A 20,827-nucleotide genomic window follows, 5' to 3' on the forward strand; every position below is an offset into this window, starting at 1 on the left:
AAGGAGACATTGCAGTTTTTTAATCAAAAGAAATTAAAAGCACTTGTACTCACTTTCCACCAGGTGATATGAAATCTGGAAGCCCGCATCATTTATAGTGTCATCAGAGTGGAAATGAACTAATGCGTGAGGTCCAATAGTGGTAAGAGGCGGCGGATGCGAGGTATTACAGTATTTGGCAAGGATCTGGTCATTCGCCCTCCAGCCACTAAGTATCTAAAATTTACAAAAAATTTTAATAAAGTCATAAGTCAACATAATACCAGATTAGCAACATAATTGCTGATAAGAATACAGATTTATGGTTTCATTCAGTAGCAAAGTAGACTTTTATATATATATATATAAAGTCTACTTTGCTACCGAATGAAACCATAAATATATATATATATTCTCATGAAAAGCGAGAGCAAATATTTATCATGGGGAAATGGTGACGTGCGACGTGCCGCGCACGTCTGTAATCTCGAAGCCGTCAGCCCCTTCCTTCCTAAACACGTGTGCGGGCCGCGCCAGATGGCCATCACGGCTGTCACCGCCCGGCCACGCTCGCGTCGCCCGTTGCCAGGGCGACGACTCCCGCGTCTCTGGTTGCCCGGAGCAACCAGGCCGAGCGCCGGCGGAGCTGGCCGACACCCCCCGACCAGCCGCTACCTCCCACCTACCCCCTCGCCCACCAGGCCGGCCAAGTGCGCGCGCAGCTTCTTCCCTCCGCACCCTCCTCCACCCCGACCGGCCGCCACCCCGCCTACCCCTCTCCCTCCAGGCCAGCTTTTTGCGCACGGCACTACTGCTGCCTGGAATTCCGGGAAGCGGCCGGCAATTCCCGGAATCCCTCGCCCTCCGACGTCACGCCCAGGCCCTCAGGATGGGTATAAAAGGGCCAGCCCTTGGCCCAGGAAGGCAGTTGGTGTCCCAGTGGCACCACGGCCGCCGAGGTCTCTCTCTCACCGTGCCACCACTACAAGAGGACTCCGGGACTCGAACCCGTCTACGTGAGGACCGAGAGCAGAGAGGGAGAGGAATTCGCCGAGGTGTGAGTGTTATCGTTCGAGCCAGGACCTGCCTAGTTACAGGCCGTAGCTAGTAATACAGTGTCAGTATATGTAGCCTGTAGGGGAGAGGCTGCGACTCCCAGAGCTAGCGAATAAAGTTTGTGCTACGAGCATACCGAGCTTTTCATTCGGGAGAGGGAGAGCCCACCAAGACACCCACCGCCTGCCAGCCGACCAGCTCGCCAGACTGCCCTCGACCCAGGGAAGAGCGGCCACTTCAGCGATCACCGGAGCCGCCAGACTCTCTGTGGGTAAGCAACCAGCAACCCATGTCGTATTTCTATCGAGGGCAGGGGGCTCAGCAGACCCCGAGGCCTTTACCGAACGGCAGTGCCTTACCCCCCTCCAACCCACGGCCAATACCCGTGGAGGGAGATTCATCAGTCCCCGCCCCGTGGGTATACACGAAGGCTCGGGACCGAGCAGCAGCAGCCCGCCGACAGAAGACCGTTGGTCCCCGCCAGACGGAGGTCTTCTTCCCGGCCCCCACCCGGGTCAACCCGAGTCCATCCCCTCCCCCTAAAGGGATAACGTTGGAGAAGAGCCGCCCCTCCACCATATCGCCCGGCGGCTTTGACGCCCATCTACAAGGCCTGCCTAGGTGGGGCTACCCCCCTGAACTCATACGGCCATTCCCCCCTGCCCCACCAAGGAATCTCCATTGACCCGGCATAGATAGCACCACTAGCAACCCCCATAGGCAGCCACAATTGGAGCAGGGGACACCCCGATTGGAGAGTGTCACGCGACAATTAGTGGCGCCTAACGTGGGGCCACTTTTAAGGATGCGCCAGTAGACGGCCACCCACCGCTGCCCCCTGAGATAACCAAATAGCTTCAAAGACAGTTCTGAGACTGACCAAAACTCAGTGGCGCCCAGAAAACAATACTTGAAGCAATCATGGCCGCACCTAGCCCACAAGAACGTGGTTCAAATCCACCACAGACCTTGGAGGCATTACAAAAGTGCCCTGCACCCAGCTGTAATGGAGAAGGGTAATATTACCTTGAATGCAACACCTGCATCAGGCAATTTCACGGCAGATGCCTTGGGTGGACAGATGAAGCCCGAGAATGGGAAGGAATGGAGTACAGATGTGCGGACTGCCGATTGCAGGCAAGAAAATGTGCACTACCCACTTGCGATGGGACAGGGAACACACGAGTCACCTGCGAGAATTGCTCGCAAACCTACCATATGGTGTGTCTAGGATGGAGGGAGGAAGTAATTAACATTGCAGGGCTAGAATAGACTGCAGAGCGCAACGACCTCTAGTCACGCGGCCCAACTCCCAGTTACCCAATAATGGAATAGGAAGCCTAATGCTACCCGAATTTAACGGACTGTCCCACGAGAACCCCAAAGACTTCCTGGAACAATGTGAAAACCAGTTGGAAGAGGTAGGAATCCCCCGTCGGCACTGGCTCCAGTATGGCCGCCGCCAACTGAAAGGAAATGCGGCCCAGTGGTGGGGCACGTACGGAGATTTTGTAACAAGTTGGGAGGAATTGAGGACCCGGCTCACCTCTAAATATGCAGGGACGGAGCTGATGGCAGACCTAAACCGCCAGTTCTATAGCAAAGAACAGGCCCCACAAGAGGAAGCGGAAATATTTATCCGGAAGAAGATGCAGATATACAGGCGCCTACACCCGGAGCATCCCCCAGAAGCAGGCATCCCGTGTATCATAGAGCTTTTACAACCAAACATCCGCTCGTTCCTACGAGCCCCCCTAGCTACAAATATCGAAGAATTGGTGGACAGGGCAAGGGCACTAGAAAGAGACAGGCCTAGCAAACAGACCATTGGAAATCCCAGGCCAATACCCATGAGCACAGGCCCCACCCAGAAAGGCCCAGGCCTGGCAAGGCCCTCTGAGCAGCCTGCCCAGTACAGGCTGCCCCGATGTTGGTTTTGCCCGAGTTTCCACCTGAACAAAGACTGTCCAACCCGGAAAAACGACACTAACTCGCAAGAGAAGGCGAAAGGGCAAACGGCCCCCACTCCCCACCAGGGAAACGAGCAAGCGGGAAGGACCAGGGGACCAGCCAACCCGACAGGACAGTAACGGTCTCCACCCTTCGGTGTACGGGGAATGATGATGTCACTCAACCAATGCCTAGAATCGTAGTAGCAATAGGGGACCATGAGATAATAGCTCTCCTCGACTCAGCTGCAACGGCAAATTTCATCCACTCTTGCCAAGTACCGTTAGAGCAAAGACACTGTGTCCAGCCAGCTACGGCCAAAGTACTGCTGGCAGACCCAACTAAAGAGATTCTGGTAGAAGGGGACATCCAGCTGCCCCTAAAAACGAGGGCAGGAGTACACCCCACACTCTTCATAGTAACCAATCAAATTGAGGAGGGGGTCATCCTCGGCCAGCCCTGGCTACAAGAGCAAAGATGCATCCTAGACTATACCACAAGGAGAGCACACTTTGGCAGCAAGGGCAGAACCACGGAGCATTGGCTAGGACAAAATCCAGCCCAAGACCCAGGAGAAATTCCGATTAGGGACGTGAAGCATCAGCTGGAGCCTCCCCAAGCTGAGCAACTACTGCGAACCCTCAACCTACACCAAGGAGTCTTCTCCGAAAACGGACCTCTTCGTCAGACTAAGACCACAGCCCATGAGATTCATTTGAGCTCTGAGCAACCCATATATGAACGACCAGGGAAGCCATCTTTGGAAAAAAGAAAGATCATCGGCCAACAAATAAGAGAGATGAAGCAACAGAGAATTGTGGAGCCAGCAAATTCTCCTTACAACGCACGCATTGTGTTGGCACCTAAACACAACGGAGAACTGAGGTTCTGCGTGGACTACCGCCCTCTGAACAAATTGACGTACAGCGCCGCGCCCCCAGTGGTGGATATCGGCCACACCCTCAGAGAGTTGGGAGATGCCTGCATCTTCTCTAGGCTCGATCTCAGATCAGGGTACTGGCAAATACCCGTCGCGGCTGAACATCGGAAATACATGGCTTTCACAACCCCGAACGGGGAGAGTCTGCAGTTCCGAGTAATGCCATTCGGGCTGAAGAACGCCCCCTGCACGTTCCAACGCCTAATGGCAACTGAAGTGCTGGCTGGAGAAGTAGCAACATTTTGTGTAGCATACATGGATGACATCATTGTGTTTTCCCGGACCTGGGAAGAACACCTGGGACATCTCAAACAAGTTTTAGAACGGTTAGAGATGCACAACTTAACATGTCGAATGGAGAAGTGTGAATTCGGGATGTCACAGATCAACTACCTGGGACATGTCGTCACCTCGGAGGGGAACCAGCCCCAACCGGAAAAAATCAGAGCAATCCAAGAAGCAGAGGCCCCAAGGAACCCGAAGCAATTGAAAAGCTTCCTGGGCACCTGTGGATGGCTGAGGGACTACGTGCCAAACATGGCAGAAGTCACAAGCCCCCTACTCACGCTCCTCCGAAAGGGACAAAAGTGGGAGTGGACCACTGAAAGGGAACAAGCCTTCCAAGCAACCAAGAGTTTGTTTGTAAATTTACCCACTCTGCACCGACCCACAGCAGGCCAACGAATGATACTACAAACTGATGCCAGCCTCAAGGGACTCGGGGCTGTACTGTATCAGCAGGGAGGTGCAGGGCAGAGGCTAATAATAGGGTATGCCTCCACAACCCTCAATGATGCCGAGACCAGGTATCATAGCAATGAACTAGAGTGCCTGGCTATCGTTTGGGCTATCAAGCGATACAGGTATTACCTGGGAGATGCACCCTTCACCCTTCGAACAGATAATCAGGCCCTCACATGGCTTCACCGACTGAAAGACAGCAAGGAAAAGCTCGCTAGATGGGCCATACTACTAGGGGAATTCGACTTCGAAGTCGAACACTGCCCAGGCAAGCACAATGAGCTCCCGGACGCACTGTCGAGATTCCCTATCACCTCTCACCGGGAAGACCAAGCAGAAGAGGAGTCGGAGAGAATATTTCCCCCAAGTCAGAAGCCACTGCAGAAAGGAGGGACCGAACTACGTCTCCAGAAAATCACGGGCGGAAATGAAAGGGACCAGTTTCTCAGAAGCCAACAGAATGACCCGGGTGTGAGGAACCTGCTTGCCCAGTACCCGGAACATTACCAGGAAAAAGATGGGGCAATCTGGACTCGCACCTCCCCACAACGCAAAAACTGGAAACTATGGGTCCCCCCATCATACCGGGAATCCCTAATATACCAGATGCACGATCACGACCAGGCAGGGCATCCAGGGATCCAAGGAACAGTAGACGCTATAGCCGAACGGTATTGGTGGCATGGGATCACGAGGCAGGTCAGGGAGCACGTGAACCAGTGCACTATCTGCACTCAAGCAAAGGCACACCCACCCCAGAAAGCACCAATGTACCCTAGGCATCCTAGGGTGGCCTGGGACACCATAGCCCTGGACCTAATGGGTCCCTACCCACGGACCAAACAGGGCAAGCAATATATACTCGTGATAACTGACCTGTTCTCAAGATGGGTCGAAGGTTTCCCCCTAGCCAAGGCTGAGGCAAAACACATTATCACGGTAATGGAAGATGAGGTCTTCTCAAGATGGGGATACCCGAGGAGGGTTCTCACAGATAACGGGGCCCAATTCACGGGGAGAATGTGGGAAAAGGCCTGCAGGAAATGGGATGTGGAGAAATGGACCACCCTTACCTATCACCCACAAGCAAACCCCACAGAGCGCAGAAACCAGGAGATAAAGAAGGGAATTCGACTCCGGATCAACAATGATCACTCCACATGGGACAAGCACCTCCCAACCATCCTCTTTACACTAAGAAGGCGGCAAAACGAAGCCACTGGAATGTCCCCAAGCAAGCTGCTTCTCGGAAAAAATCTCAAGCGCCCCGGGGAATGGAGGTGGACGGAGCAACCACCAGCAGGGGAACCTCCAGAAGGCACTTCCCAGGAGAGACAGGAGCAAGCGCATAGGAACCAAGAAAGATACATCCGACAAAAATACCAGAAGCCGGAAGAAGGAAAACCTCGAATAAGAGAGGGGGACCAAGTATGGGTACGGAGTCACCCCATAAGCAACAAAAGCAGACAGGTATGCGCATCCTTCGCACCCAAGTGGGAAGGTCCCACAACCCTCCACCGCCTACATAACAATACAGGGTGGGTGGTAGATGGCAAGGGGAAACTCAGGAAGATACCCCTAAAACAAATAAAAAAGGCAATCATTTTGGACGGACACCAAAGTCCGGTAGCCCACATCGACAACGATGAACAAGACGTCTTCAGAGGTTTCGAGGCCAGATACCTGGCAGAGCAGAAAAACCAAGTTCAGCACCAAAGCCAGGTCAAATATCAGGAGTTCCAGGTGGATCTCCTGGATGACCCCATTCCAGACCCCCACCCCGAGGTCACCACCCACAGGCCAAATACGGCCCCCCTAATGCCGTGCAACCCAGCAGACTCGACCTGCCCGTCACCCAAGGTCCAGCAAGGGCAGTCGAAAACACTGGAACCCGCGGAGATCCCTTCCCAGGCCGACCAGGCGGCTAAGGATCTCCCAACCCCGTCCAGCACAGCAGCCGAGGGGAAGGCGGTGGGGCAGTCGACTCCATCCGCCAGGACGGCTGGCAGCCAGGACATCACCGCACCCTTCCCAGAGGGGCCAGTACAACCCCAGGACCAGCTCCCAAGGGCGAGCCGCAGTAGCAGCCTGCCTAACCAGGAGGCAGATCCAGCCCCTGGAGTACATGCCATCGTGCCAGCATGGCGCCGGCCCACCAGCGCCCAGCCGCCGCCTCCAAGACGAGGGCAGCCCTGGAGGTCCTGCCGAGCCAGCGTGGAGGACCGACCCGGTCGCTACCGGGTAGATCACCCCAAGCGAGACCAGATGCCAAAGTGAGAGTGCGCGAATGGCCATTTTGCAAGAGGGGTGAGGCCGTGACCCTCACCACCTTAGGAGCTTCGACAAGCTACCTACTTAGGTTAAGCGAGTCACGCCAGTCCTGTGTGCGGGAACAGGAAAACTGACTAGAGTAGGCCTCAAGCAAACAAGCGTTTGAAAGACTCTCACCTATGGACATTGTGTTGATATTTTCATGTATATAACGTAAGAGCCAAGCAAGAGGCTCCCCTAAAATGTGAATGTAAATAAGGGTACCATGTCTGTTCATTTGTCAATACTTAGCAGCCTCCCCTAGGAACAGTATATAGTATGAGAATGACCCAAAAGTGCATTAGGGATAACCTAACCACGACGAAGGAACGAGTAGACCAAGTAAATGTATATACAAATAGGGCGGAACCAACCCAGCATTAAAGATTGCAAACTTTGGTAGGGCATGACATTTTTGCAGCACCAAAAAGACATTCAAAGTACAATTAATGGTGCTGCCAGGGCTCTGGTTCCATAGCTTAAGTAGGGCCGCATCTCATCTAGTCATAAGTATTGGATATTGTACGTCAAGCCCCAAGCCTTGAGCCCCCTTGTCTTTTGGAGCACTTAAACATAAAAGTCTCCACCCGATCACCATTCCAGAAGGAGGGATTGTGTCACACCTCATCCACTAGCACCAACCCAACCTGAGGGCCACTCTCTGCCTCACCCTATCCCCAACTCCAAGAAGACGAAGCAGGAAGAATGGCATCAACCCGACCGCAAGAAGGAAGGAGGGACCACCAGGAGGATCCGGCCTGCACACGTGGAAAGTGGCTGCCGCCTTTTCAAGGTGGGGGGGGTTTGACGTGCGACGTGCCGCGCACGTCTGTAATCTCGAAGCCGTCAGCCCCTTCCTTCCTAAACACGTGTGCGGGCCGCGCCAGATGGCCATCACGGCTGTCACCGCCCGGCCACGCTCGCGTCGCACGTTGCCAGGGCGACGACTCCCGCGTCTCTGGTTGCCCGGAGCAACCAGGCCGAGCGCCGGCGGAGCTGGCCGACACCCCCCGACCAGCCGCTACCTCCCACCTACCCCCTCGCCCACCAGGCCGGCCGAGTGCGCGCGCAGCCTCTTCCCTCCGCACCCTCCTCCACCCCGACCGGCCGCCACCCCGCCTACCCCTCTCCCTCCAGGCCAGCATTTTGCGCACGGCACTACTGCTGCCTGGAATTCCGGGAAGCGGCCGGCAATTCCCGGAATCCCTCGCCCTCCGACATCACGCCCAGGCCCTCAGGATGGGTATAAAAGGGCCAGCCCTTGGCCCAGGAAGGCAGTTGGTGTCCCAGTGGCACCACGGCCGCCGAGGTCTCTCTCTCACCGTGCCACCACTACAAGAGGACTCCGGGACTCGAACCCGTCTACGTGAGGACCGAGAGCAGAGAGGGAGAGGAATTCGCCGAGGTGTGAGTGTTATCGTTCGAGCCAGGACCTGCCTAGTTACAGGCCGTAGCTAGTAATACAGTGTCAGTATATGTAGCCTGTAGGGGAGAGGCTGCGACTCCCAGAGCTAGCGAATAAAGTTTGTGCTACGAGCATACCGAGCTTTTCATTCGGGAGAGGGAGAGCCCACCAAGACACCCACCGCCTGCCAGCCGACCAGCTCGCCAGACTGCCCTCGACCCAGGGAAGAGCGGCCACTTCAGCGATCACCGGAGCCGCCAGACTCTCTGTGGGTAAGCAACCAGCAACCCATGTCGTATTTCTATCGAGGGCAGGGGGCTCAGCAGACCCCGAGGCCTTTACCGAACGGCAGTGCCTTACCCCCCTCCAACCCACGGCCAATACCCGTGGAGGGAGATTCATCAGTCCCCGCCCCGTGGGTATACACGAAGGCTCGGGACCGAGCAGCAGCAGCCCGCCGACAGAAGACCGTTGGTCCCCGCCAGACGGAGGTCTTCTTCCCGGCCCCCACCCGGGTCAACCCGAGTCCATCCCCTCCCCCTAAAGGGATAACGTTGGAGAAGAGCCGCCCCTCCACCATATCGCCCGGCGGCTTTGACGCCCATCTACAAGGCCTGCCTAGGTGGGGCTACCCCCCTGAACTCATACGGCCATTCCCCCCTACCCCACCAAGGAATCTCCATTGACCCGGCATAGATAGCACCACTAGCAACCCCCATAGGCAGCCACAATTGGAGCAGGGGACACCCCGATTGGAGAGTGTCACGCGACAATGGACACCCACATGATTTGCATCCATGATATCAGAGAACTTTTTTTAAATTTGGTATATTGTCGCGGGTTGAAATTTTGCAGGGTTGTTGAAATCAAATTTAGGGACTTTACTGACGGGACTCTGGGCTGGCTGCTCTGTTCACTCGTCAGCGCAAGTGGCGTGACCATGTAATTGGGGCACGGGGCCGGCGCGGCGCGCTGCGGGCTTGCAGAATTTTGTTTGTTTGTTTGGCCGCACGCTGGCGCAGCCACGGGCCGCAGTTACTGGGGCGCGCTGTCGTAACAAGCCGCGCGGTGTGGCCTGCACATTGGGGTAGAGGGGGGGTAGTCTTCCCAGATGTTCTAGTTAGTTGTTTAGTAAATTTGACTTCAATAACGAGCTTTTGTTATGGTAGGCGCGGCAGGGCGCGCGAATTTAAGCGCAAGTGATTGGTGACTCGGGGCTCACTCAGGCGGAGGCTATGCGTCTCACCTGTGGTCACGAGTTGTTAGTTCGTTCGTGATGTAGGAATTCAGGCTCACTCAGGCGGAGGCTATGCGTCTCACCTGTGGTCACGAGTTGTTAGTTCGTTCGTGATGTAGGAATTCAGGCTCACTCAGGCGGAGGCTATGCGTCTCACCTGTGGTCACGAGTTGTTAGTTCGTTCGTGATGTAGGAATTCAAGCTTTCGGGCGGAAGCTATGGTCGACGCCAGAGGCCACGAGTCGTTTAATTTAAGTTAGGTCATAATGTAGTCGTCAAGCTTTCGGGCGGAGGCTATGGCCCTCGTCAGGGGTCACGCGTCATAGTTTTTAAAATGTAATGTTCGTTCGGGATTTCAAGGGCAGGAGAGGCCCCTACGTTATTTTTTTAAAGTAATCGATCAAGAAAGGCTTTTCGGAAAATGTGAGTATGGACTTATCTTTGTTTTAATTTTAAGTATTAATTATGATTTGAGGTATTCGGAAGGACTAGGGAAGTGTTTAGTGAAGTTCTCTCATTCTCTCTCTTGTAAGGTCGTTCAATCGTTAAGGAAGTAAAGAGATTATTGTTTTAAATTGTAATCCCGCTATTTAAATGTTCTTTAAAATGATGTTGAGTATTTGACTTTAAGAATAAAATAATTTTAATTAAGTATTATGTTATTTTGCAAAATCTCCTTAGTTCAGCTCTCACCAGACATCCTGTACGGGATGACGAACCTATGATCCTAGGTACAGTAAAGTATTTTATGAAGTTAAGACTAGTTGATGCCAAGCGAGTTGTTTCTATGTAAAGAGCTACGATTCTCGCCCCCCCCTCTGAAGGTGGATCGTGACAGAAATGGCGGTGGCACCGGCTAGGTGCACGTGACAGAAATGGTAGAGTTCGCCGGATAGGTTCTATTTCTGGAGAGAGAGAGAGGTAGATTTTTATGTTTATTATTAAGTTAGTTTCAGCTTCTGATAGCAGGTTATTAAGAGTTTACTTGAGGAGAGGATTACGGAATTTTAGTCTATAGTGGAGGAAGTCTTTGAGATTTTTTTTTTGACGTAACAGATGTTTATTTGAGGATACTTGTAAGGATAAAGTTTATAGTGATAAGTTGTTTTAAGTCGTTGAATTTATTGTAGATTTATATCGGGGATTATTACGTGAGGAGAATACGTTATAAGTTAAATGCTTATTAGAGATAATGCAAGTGGTTTAATTTAATTGAAATTAATTTTAAGATTGTAGGTTAAGAGAGTTAAAATTTAAAATAAAGTTTTTTTCGTAAATAGGAATTACTTTCAAGTGAAGTTTGTTTTGTTTTCGTGCGCGTAGGAGACGAGACGTACGAATTAAATCAGTCGAGGGAAGGATAAACGTTAGAAAGGAATTAAAAAGAAAACGAGAGTTTATGTAAAAGAGAGTTATAGAATTTATAGTGATGTTTTGTTTTAATTAGAAAAATGTTGAGAGTTGTTTCAGAACGACACGTCAGTGGACGTGGCAGAGTGAACACGTGACGGGGAGGTGCTGAGACCTAGCGGAGAACGGAGGAACCGCAAGCGAGGGTTGGCGCACCTGATGGAATTCGGTGACGTCACGGGCTCATACGGAGACGTGGACAGGCCGTGACCTTGTTTTGATCAGCTGTACGGTAACTTAGCGATAAGAAAATAGACTATTGGTTAAATAAATTTAAATTTAAGTGTGTTTTAGGAGAAGAGGAACTTTCAGTATGTAAGTAATTTAATTTAAGAAGTGTATGATGTATAGGCTAGAAGTGTTTCGTTGTAAGTTGTTTATGTTTTTGTTAGTTAAATCCTACCTCGGTTTTAAAAATATTTTTTTGGGATTTGTAAACAGTAATAAGGAGGTACACTATAAAATCAATAAGCATTGATAAAAGTGGAAGGATAGTTTTTGTGTGTAGAGGGAATTTACTCCAAGGGAACAGACAAAATTAATGTTTTCTTTAAGGCGAGGGACCCTAAGGTGAGGTGTTGTGTCCCTGGGAAGAAAGGGAATTGTAGCGCAGACCATAGGAGATGGGCTGACTACGGAATTAAGGGTCAGGAGAATCCTGAGAGTTGTGAGTAGTTTGGGGCAGGAGTTCCCCATGGTAGTACCGAAGTGGCTATCCTGTATGGGATAGGGTACCATTTCAATGAAGTTTGTTGGTGGGGTTAGAGCCCCCTGTGTAGTGGGCCTATAGCAGATAGGCACTACAGTGAATTTGGTTATTTTGTGAGGTAAATTCCCTGGAGGTTAAGTAAGATTGGATTCAGTTAGGAAGGAGGGAAATGAGAAACATTGCTGTAGAGAGTTAGTGTACTTGCCTAATGTGAAATTGAATTTTAATAAATTAATTAATGAGAAAGTTTTTTCTGGTCAAATAATAATGGAAGGGAATTAATTAATTTTTTTGAGTAAGGTGTTTTAAGTAATGAAATAAAATAATGTGAAGAAGTTTGAATAATTGGGGAGGAATTTCTTTAAGAGTGTAGATAATTGTTTTTGAATTTATTGAGATATTCAGCCAGTGGAGTTTGAGTATGAGAGATACAGTGAGATTTCAAGGAAATTGGTTGTTTATTAATTAGGACGAATGAGATTTTATGATTTAGAGTCAGTAAGCATAGTTAAATTTACGACATAATATTTGTTGACAGTTTACAGTTATTAAGGAGAAAACAGAGTAATCTATTTATTTTTATTTTAAGGGTTTGAAGATAAGATTATGAATTTTTTTTTTGAAAGTTTCTTGGGCATGTTTGAATAATTTTTATTTGGATTTTAAGAAATTACAGAGAAAATTTAATTGATTTACATTAGTTTGGAAGTATGGAGGTTTAGTGTTCGATTAGCCCTAACTTGATGGTCGGATCCCAAAAGAATGCCGTAAAACCGATAGCCAATTGAGAGGAATGCGGTAGGCGCTTGTGTAGAGAGGGGTTGTGGGAAAACTCCTTGGGACTGATGGCAGATCAGGGGCCCTAAATAGTGTGTGATGCTGTAAAACCAGTGCAGGGAAAGCCTGGTATGCTTAAATTTTTGGGCACAGGTTATGTAAACCTGGGGTTCCATGGGATTTAGTCATGTTAGCTGCTGTGAGACATTAAGATTTCCAGGCTCCATAGTAAATTCAATGTAAATTTTTGTTTTCTTAAAATAATAAATTTGTTTTTAATTTTTTTGAGATATTTGATTTGGAACAGTGAATACAGACCCCGAGGAATAAGAGTTGTCATGCTGTGAGAGGAGAAGGTGGTAGGCCTAAAAGGGTACAGGCACCACAGAGGTTATGTGCATTGCATAATTTAAATATAAGGAAACTTGAGAATTTGAAATTTTGTTGTTGGTTTGTACACCCATAAGAAGAGTATAGGCAGAATTTTTATTGTTATGAGATGTCTAATTTAATTGAAAAGAAGAAAGTTTAAAGATGCAAGGTAACATTATTATTGTAATAATTGAAAGAGATTAAGAGGTAGAGAGAAATAGGCAGTTTTTGTTTGTAAGTACTAAAGTTTACATATAGAAATTTAGTAACTAAGAATGAATAATAAGTTAAGTCTAGTGTAAAAGTTTTTTTTAAGTTTGTTAAGTTAAGAGTCACAAGTAAATTTTTTTTAGAGAGAATGTCTTTGATAGGAAGTATTAGAAACTTATGGGAATTTTAGGGTAACATAAATAATGTAGGTAATGAATAATAAATAGATGGTAGGTCTTAAGTTAGGATTAACATTTGAAGCAGAATTTAATTAAGAAGAAGGAAAATAAATAGGCCTAATGAAAAGAACAAAAAAGGATTTTATGGTAAAGCATTTTTTTTAAGTAATAAACAATGAATAATAATGTTGTTTCAGGGTAATGTGTACTAATAATACAATTTTTTTTAGGACCAAAGAACAGGAATTATGTAATTTAAATTAACATGTATTTTTGAAACTGTTACAGATTCCTTAAGATGAGCTGAGCAGCAGTCCAGTTTACAAGATGACAAGAGTTCGAGAGACAAGATACAAGATCACTGAAACAAGAGCCAAGACTGAAGATTCAAGAGAAGAGAAAGCTGGCAGCCATGGACTTACAAGTGGAGATTAATAAGGTTATGTAAAGTTTTATTTTTTTATGGAAGACAGTAACTGGAGTTTTTTTGTTATAAACATTATTTACAGAACTTTTTAGGTTATAGTAATGTAATGGAACTAGTGAGTTGTGGTAGCTGTCAAAAAGAACTAATACCTTAAGTTTAATTTTTAAAGTTAATTTTCTTAATTTACAGAGGGATTAGTAGTTTTTTTTAAAACCTTATTTAGGTTGGAATTTAAATACAATAGCTTATTATAAATGTGTACGAACAGTTCAAGTTCACAGTACTGATAGGTAGGTCAGATGATCTTATTGATTTTGATGATTTGTTGTTTTGAGTTGATTTTTAAGTGTTGTGAATTAGACAATGAAATAGTTCTGAAAACTTAAATTATTTCAAGCTAAGAAATAGTAAAGTTAATTGTAACTCAAAGGACACCAGAATTTAATTTTTTTTGAATTAGTAATGTTTGAAAATTTTATACTTTACAAGAAAGGTTATAAACAAACAGATCGGATGGAACAAGGATGCAGTAAATCACAATTTCATTTAGAATTATTGATTAGCTTTTGAGGTTATGAAGTAAAAGTAATTATAGTTTAAAAGTTTGAATAAAAAAAATGTTTTTTTTTATTTGTTTGAAATAGAAAGTTTAAAAGTTAATTAGTCATGATCTAGGTGGGTGATGGGGTGGGAATTGGCCACTCTTTTTCCCTATAACCTCCCTAACATGGCCTTCTATTACAACTAACAGAAATAAAGAAGAAGAAAAATGAAGAATTATTAGTTAGAATGTTTCTTTCATGAAGATACCTGATGAACTTTTACTGTTTGGAAGAATAGAAGCAAGGTTAGTCAGATATTTTTACTCAGAAGAAGAAGAAGATAAAGCAGTTTTATGACTCGACAAGCCAGAGATTGGTGTTTCCCCTCTGCGCTTCTATTGACTACGTTGTTTACTCTCATGGGATAGCTGGTTCGGCACCATGGAGAGAGATTGGTGGGCATTGTGGTTGCCCCCAGAAGAAAAGAAGAGTAGAAGAGGTTATGGGTGGGTCATGTGAACTGACCTTCAACCCAGTTACTTCGTGGGGACTATTTGCTGTATAGAGAAGATCAAGACACAAGAGTTAGGGAAAATCATTGGAGGTCATGTTTCCCTTCCTTAAGTTTTTCCTATCAAATTATTTGCCTGATTAGATTATGCTAAGGGTGGGATACTTTATGTTAGCAGTTGAATTAATTAATTTTATTTTTTTGTGTGTTTGCATCCTTGCCCATCGATTGCAGTTTAGTAGTTAGTTTTGTATTTGTCAGGCGTGATGGTAATGCCTGTTGATGATGTTTCAGAATTGTAATCTGTTCGTGATGAGGATGGCACAACTCCGAAGCAGATGTGGGGAGAAGTTGTGAGCTGCCCTGGAAGCCAGTCCAGTAGCTGTTGGAGTTGAGTGGTGTTTGCTGATGGCCAGCCCAGGGAGCTACTCTTCTCGACAACACTGACTTCGAGGAGTTGCACCAACCTTCACGAGATAAGAGTTTAATTAATTGAAACACTGTAAGGACACTTAATTTTTTTTGAAGAACGAAAGAAGTATGGTAATAAACGGAAACCGAAAAAAAAAAATAATAATAATTATCCAGAATTTGCACATTGTTTAACGAATACTGAGAAACTAAGAACAGTAATTTAATTTGTAAAGAGAGCTTCACTAACAGAACAATTTTTTTAGAATTGAGAACTCGAGCCTCTGAAGGTTCCTGTGAGAACAAACCAGATAAAAGTTTTACATTTAATTTTATGAATACTTGTTGTTTTAAAATAAATCTTATGCAGAATCTAGATGTATGTTCAGACAGCAAGGAACTAAGAAAATTATTATTTTTGTGAAATGAGGAATTTATAGTTATGGTTTAATGGAAAAAGACAATTTGTAATTTTGAGGTAGCTCGATGGGGCTCGAGCTCTGTGAGGGGAGGGTTATGTCGCGGGTTGAAATTTTGCAGGGTTGTTGAAATCAAATTTAGGGACTTTACTGACGGGACTCTGGGCTGGCTGCTCTGTTCACTCGTCAGCGCAAGTGGCGTGACCATGTAATTGGGGCACGGGGCCGGCGCGGCGCGCTGCGGGCTTGCAGAATTTTGTTTGTTTGTTTGGCCGCACGCTGGCGCAGCCACGGGCCGCAGTTACTGGGGCGCGCTGTCGTAACAAGCCGCGCGGTGTGGCCTGCACATTGGGGTAGAGGGGGGGTAGTCTTCCCAGATGTTCTAGTTAGTTGTTTAGTAAATTTGACTTCAATAACGAGCTTTTGTTATGGTAGGCGCGGCAGGGCGCGCGAATTTAAGCGCAAGTGATTGGTGACTCGGGGCTCACTCAGGCGGAGGCTATGCGTCTCACCTGTGGTCACGAGTTGTTAGTTCGTTCGTGATGTAGGAATTCAGGCTCACTCAGGCGGAGGCTATGCGTCTCACCTGTGGTCACGAGTTGTTAGTTCGTTCGTGATGTAGGAATTCAGGCTCACTCAGGCGGAGGCTATGCGTCTCACCTGTGGTCACGAGTTGTTAGTTCGTTCGTGATGTAGGAATTCAAGCTTTCGGGCGGAAGCTATGGTCGACGCCAGAGGCCACGAGTCGTTTAATTTAAGTTAGGTCATAATGTAGTCGTCAAGCTTTCGGGCGGAGGCTATGGCCCTCGTCAGGGGTCACGCGTCATAGTTTTTAAAATGTAATGTTCGTTCGGGATTTCAAGGGCAGGAGAGGCCCCTACGTTATTTTTTTAAAGTAATCGATCAAGAAAGGCTTTTCGGAAAATGTGAGTATGGACTTATCTTTGTTTTAATTTTAAGTATTAATTATGATTTGAGGTATTCGGAAGGACTAGGGAAGTGTTTAGTGAAGTTCTCTCATTCTCTCTCTTGTAAGGTCGTTCAATCGTTAAGGAAGTAAAGAGATTATTGTTTTAAATTGTAATCCCGCTATTTAAATGTTCTTTAAAATGATGTTGAGTATTTGACTTTAAGAATAAAATAATTTTAATTAAGTATTATGTTATTTTGCAAAATCTCCTTAGTTCAGCTCTCACCAGACATCCTGTACGGGATGACGAACCTATGATCCTAGGTACAGTAAAGTATTTTATGAAGTTAAGACTAGTTGATGCCAAGCGAGTTGTTTCTATGTAAAGAGCTACGATTCTCGCCCCCCCCTCTGAAGGTGGATCGTGACAATATTGAAGTCGCTAGTTATTTTAAAACCATTCAGTTCTGCCAATTTTGTACACACATATTGATTTAGATGATGTATACAGTTAAGTGGTATAAATATTTACCACAAAATTTTTATAATCTGAAACAGCTATTTAATGAAACCAAACAACATACGATAGCAAAATAATTAACAAATAAGAACAGTAATCATCTCTCTTTAGTGCGATAAATACAATTTCAAGATATTAGTTAATAATAATAATAATAATAATAATAATAATAATAAACCTATTTTTATTTTATTTAAAGATAGATAAACATTTGACGCACCTCTACATAATCATAGCTACAGTTTGGATGGGACTCAATCATGAGAGTGAAGAACGTAAACTGTATTCTTTTGCCGGGCCGCTCCGATGTAAGGTACCAGTTACAATCTCGGTTTTGAGGGTACTTTCCTGGTGACCCCGGGGACTGAATCACTCCGTGACTTTTGACCAAAATGCGACCACCGCAAACTGAAACAAGTATTCCATACTGATGTCACCAACAAATCAATATACAATACTGGACCATAGCTCCTGAACATCTTCTTTTACTTTTCAGTTTTAACTTACCTGACCATGAAAGAGACAAGCATAAGGCACACGAATGAAAACTAAAGACAAGCACTAACAAACATGATAAAATAATAATACTGCAAAACATTTGAGCAAGATTTACTAATAAAACATATTCTATGACTTTTGCAACATTGAAAATTTTGTATTATTTTTCACTCAGCGTTCCTCACTGCTATAGTTTTAAGTTAAACAGGTCATCAACCTTTAAACAGTGGTTTATTTTTGCTTAAGTATTTTTTACAAGGTATATTACTCTATTTACCCTGGACTCAAATATTCTTTTGCAAACAGTACATAGCTGAAGAGTTTATATCATTACGGAGTTTGAACTGATGCACAGCAGATGTATGTGTGCGTTTTACGTGAAAGCACAACAAGTGGAGTGGGCGGCCTGCTGGGAGCACACGACTGGAACTTGGATGGTGAATCTCAGAGCGCTCGGGTGTGTGCTCCGCAGGGGGTCGTCGAACATGGGACTGATGGTGAGACAGATAACCGGGGCGTAATGCAAGTGGCCATGAGAGCTGCGGTGGGAATTGCTGCCCGCTGGGAAAAGCAGGTGGGGTCGCCAAGGACGGAGTAGCCTGCTGCGTGCTCTGAAATTCAGCACGACTTAGTGACATTTCCAGGAGCATTCTAAGGGATCGAAGACTTCAGCCACCAGACTTTGCTGCGTAATTTTGTGTGGTAGTCATACAATCTGGGTCAGCACATACGATACACACTGACAGTGACTACCCAATAATAAATTTTTAATTGCAACCACAAGTTTTTTGCCCCTTGGCTTATGAAATTCAATAATAAAATTAATACATAAAAAATTATCTGATCTCTAGTACCAGTATATGTAATATGAGATTTCAATGATTTCATACTTGTTACTTAATTTCTTTTGCACAAAGAAATACTGAAATGTCTTCTTCAGCCAGTAGAATGAAAATTATGTTCTGCAAGTACATAAACATGTACTTTACATTTATGAGAGTATTTATACTAAATATAATTGGTCAGTTTTGCCATGCTTTATTGATGCCTGTTTTGGATGAAACTGAGGTTCGTATTAAATTGTTTGTTGGTAACCAGTCAGAGTCAGTAAACAGTGGGTGAGGTACGGAACCAGATGGTGCAGTAACACAGCACTGCACTCCCATTACAAACGACATGGGTTTAAATCCCATACCACCATCCTGATTTCTGATTTCAGTTGTTTCTGGTGGGATGTTTTTGTACTTTAGGTGTTGGACTGATGGCTGATACCTTCGTCAACATTCCTGAACTGTGTCATTGAGAGTTACTGTCTCTACTAATCAAAACAAAGTAGGAAGGGTGTACAGTTTTGCTAAGGGGCCCACCAACTCAAAGGAGTATTTGTATTAGTGAGGCGGGATGATAAGTGTGACGCTCGCTGGTGCTTCAGAGTGGTCCCGAAGAACCACTCTGAACTAGTACGCAGTCTTCTTGTCGTGCATAGGACAACTATGAGATCTGAAAGATAACCGTTACATTATATGGCGGAGCAATGAAGATAAAGTTGTAATGCAAGTACCTACCTAGCGGGAATTTCATGTATAAATATTATTCTGAAAACATACATTTAGCACTTTTCATTCTTCCGAAAATACAATTTAAAAACTAAATACAGAAACAAAACTACTCATCCACCATCAACGCATTCTTAAATACTTTTTGTAAAGACACCACTCTGAATTCTTGAGAGTTTTTAAGTCGCATGGTTTCTTCTGAAGCTCTGCACCCCGTATGTAAGCCCAGGTACGTAGGGCCCTTAATATTCAAGCCCACGATTCTTACAGACCTGAAAAATTAACTTTCTAGAGGAGATCTGGGTCGCAGCCTAATGCTCTGTACACTGCAAGAAACTGGTGCTCTATTATTTATAATTCTAGAACAAAGCATAGTTGTCCACTCACTTTGAGGTTTATGGATCAGACTCTCTCCACCTTCCCAAAAAAATATCCCTCGAAGGTGTGGGAATTTCAATCCCTTTGAAAAAATATGTGGGGATTGAATTTGTGTGTACATATGGGGAGGAGCAACACATTTCTGGAGATACACTGTTGCTGGATTTCTCATATATTCTCCAAGTAGGTTGTACCATGTCACAGACGATACAACATTCTAGACTTCTGGCTAGCTCAGTTTGGTCTGGCTGTTACATGCATTAACACTTTCTAAACTTCCTACTGCCTCACGCTGTAATGACAAATTATTTAATAATAAGTATAATTTTAATAAGCGCCAGCACAACATCCAATGTAAATCTAGACTGCAAGTGATTTATTTTTAAAATGGCAAAGATATTCACATAACGATAAAAATGAAGTTATCGGAGTAATAGGTAACTTTAAAATCTAAAGCAGACACAGAACTTCATAGTACAGTTAACCTCTGAGCCCTGCAGAGCTATTTTCTGGAAAAATATAAATACTTATATGAAGTTGGTATCTATAACTTTCAAATTTCACTTATGTATTGGACTACTAGCCAATGACTTAAAAATTGGATTTTTATGCACAATTTAGGTTTAAAACTTATTATCAAATTAACCTCAAATTAGCTAGCATTGTAGAGCAGTGATTTTAATATGAAACGAAACTATTGTTTTCTTGGGTATCCCCTGAGTATTTATTTGAGAGGAATAATAGTTAATCATTCAATCTGTTCAAAGAAATAAAACCAAATAGTTAACATACATTACAGAGAACAGTAATAACTTGGTAAAAAAATTATTCAATTTGAATGTTATCAAATTTAACATTAACTAAGGCACATTTTAATAACTACAATCATCTAGTACATACCCTGGATGAAATGTTCAGTAATCATTAGTACATAATACCATGCATTTTCGTTGATTAATGTTCTTCGTACAGTTTTCAGTTCTCTTCAGTAAAGAGCTCTCAGAAGATATTGACTTGTAGACTTCTGTAGTTGCTGACCATTGAGGTAGGATCGACGATGCATCATAGATAGTTCTACAAACTATTCGACGACACTAATGATCACCCATAGAATTCAATAGTTCCTTTACAGCTTGTGTACTGCTATAGTAGAAACCATGATGCATCGCAGAAAGTTCAGCAAACTATTTGGCAGCAATAATATTTATCTATATAATTTAGTCGTTTCTCTCGTAGATAGCATGTCATTATGGTAGAAATCACCATGCGTCATAGAAAGTCTTCTAACTGTAGAATTACGTAATTTCATGTATCCAGACTTCAAACACTGCTGACGTTAGTAAAGTTCGATGACAGTAACTCCTGTGGAAAGTTTGTTTA

At 45.3% G+C, this 20,827-nt stretch overlaps 1 protein-coding gene across 1 annotated transcript in view; it reads right to left on the reverse strand.

The window, feature by feature from the left end:
- LOC134533174 (cubilin) overlaps window positions 1-20,827 on the reverse strand; it is a 343,648-nt gene that overhangs the window by 255,090 nt on the left and 67,731 nt on the right. The window contains exons 16-17 of the mRNA XM_063370538.1: window positions 17,236-17,423; window positions 54-216 (exon numbers count right to left, since the gene is read on the reverse strand). Of these exons, the coding sequence (XP_063226608.1) occupies window positions 54-216; window positions 17,236-17,423 (351 nt within the window). The remainder of the gene's footprint in view (window positions 1-53; window positions 217-17,235; window positions 17,424-20,827) is intronic.

The sequence above is a fragment of the Bacillus rossius genome, chromosome 6, assembly GCF_032445375.1.
Source record: "Bacillus rossius redtenbacheri isolate Brsri chromosome 6, Brsri_v3, whole genome shotgun sequence".
Classification (NCBI taxonomy): Eukaryota; Metazoa; Arthropoda; class Insecta; order Phasmatodea; family Bacillidae; genus Bacillus; species Bacillus rossius.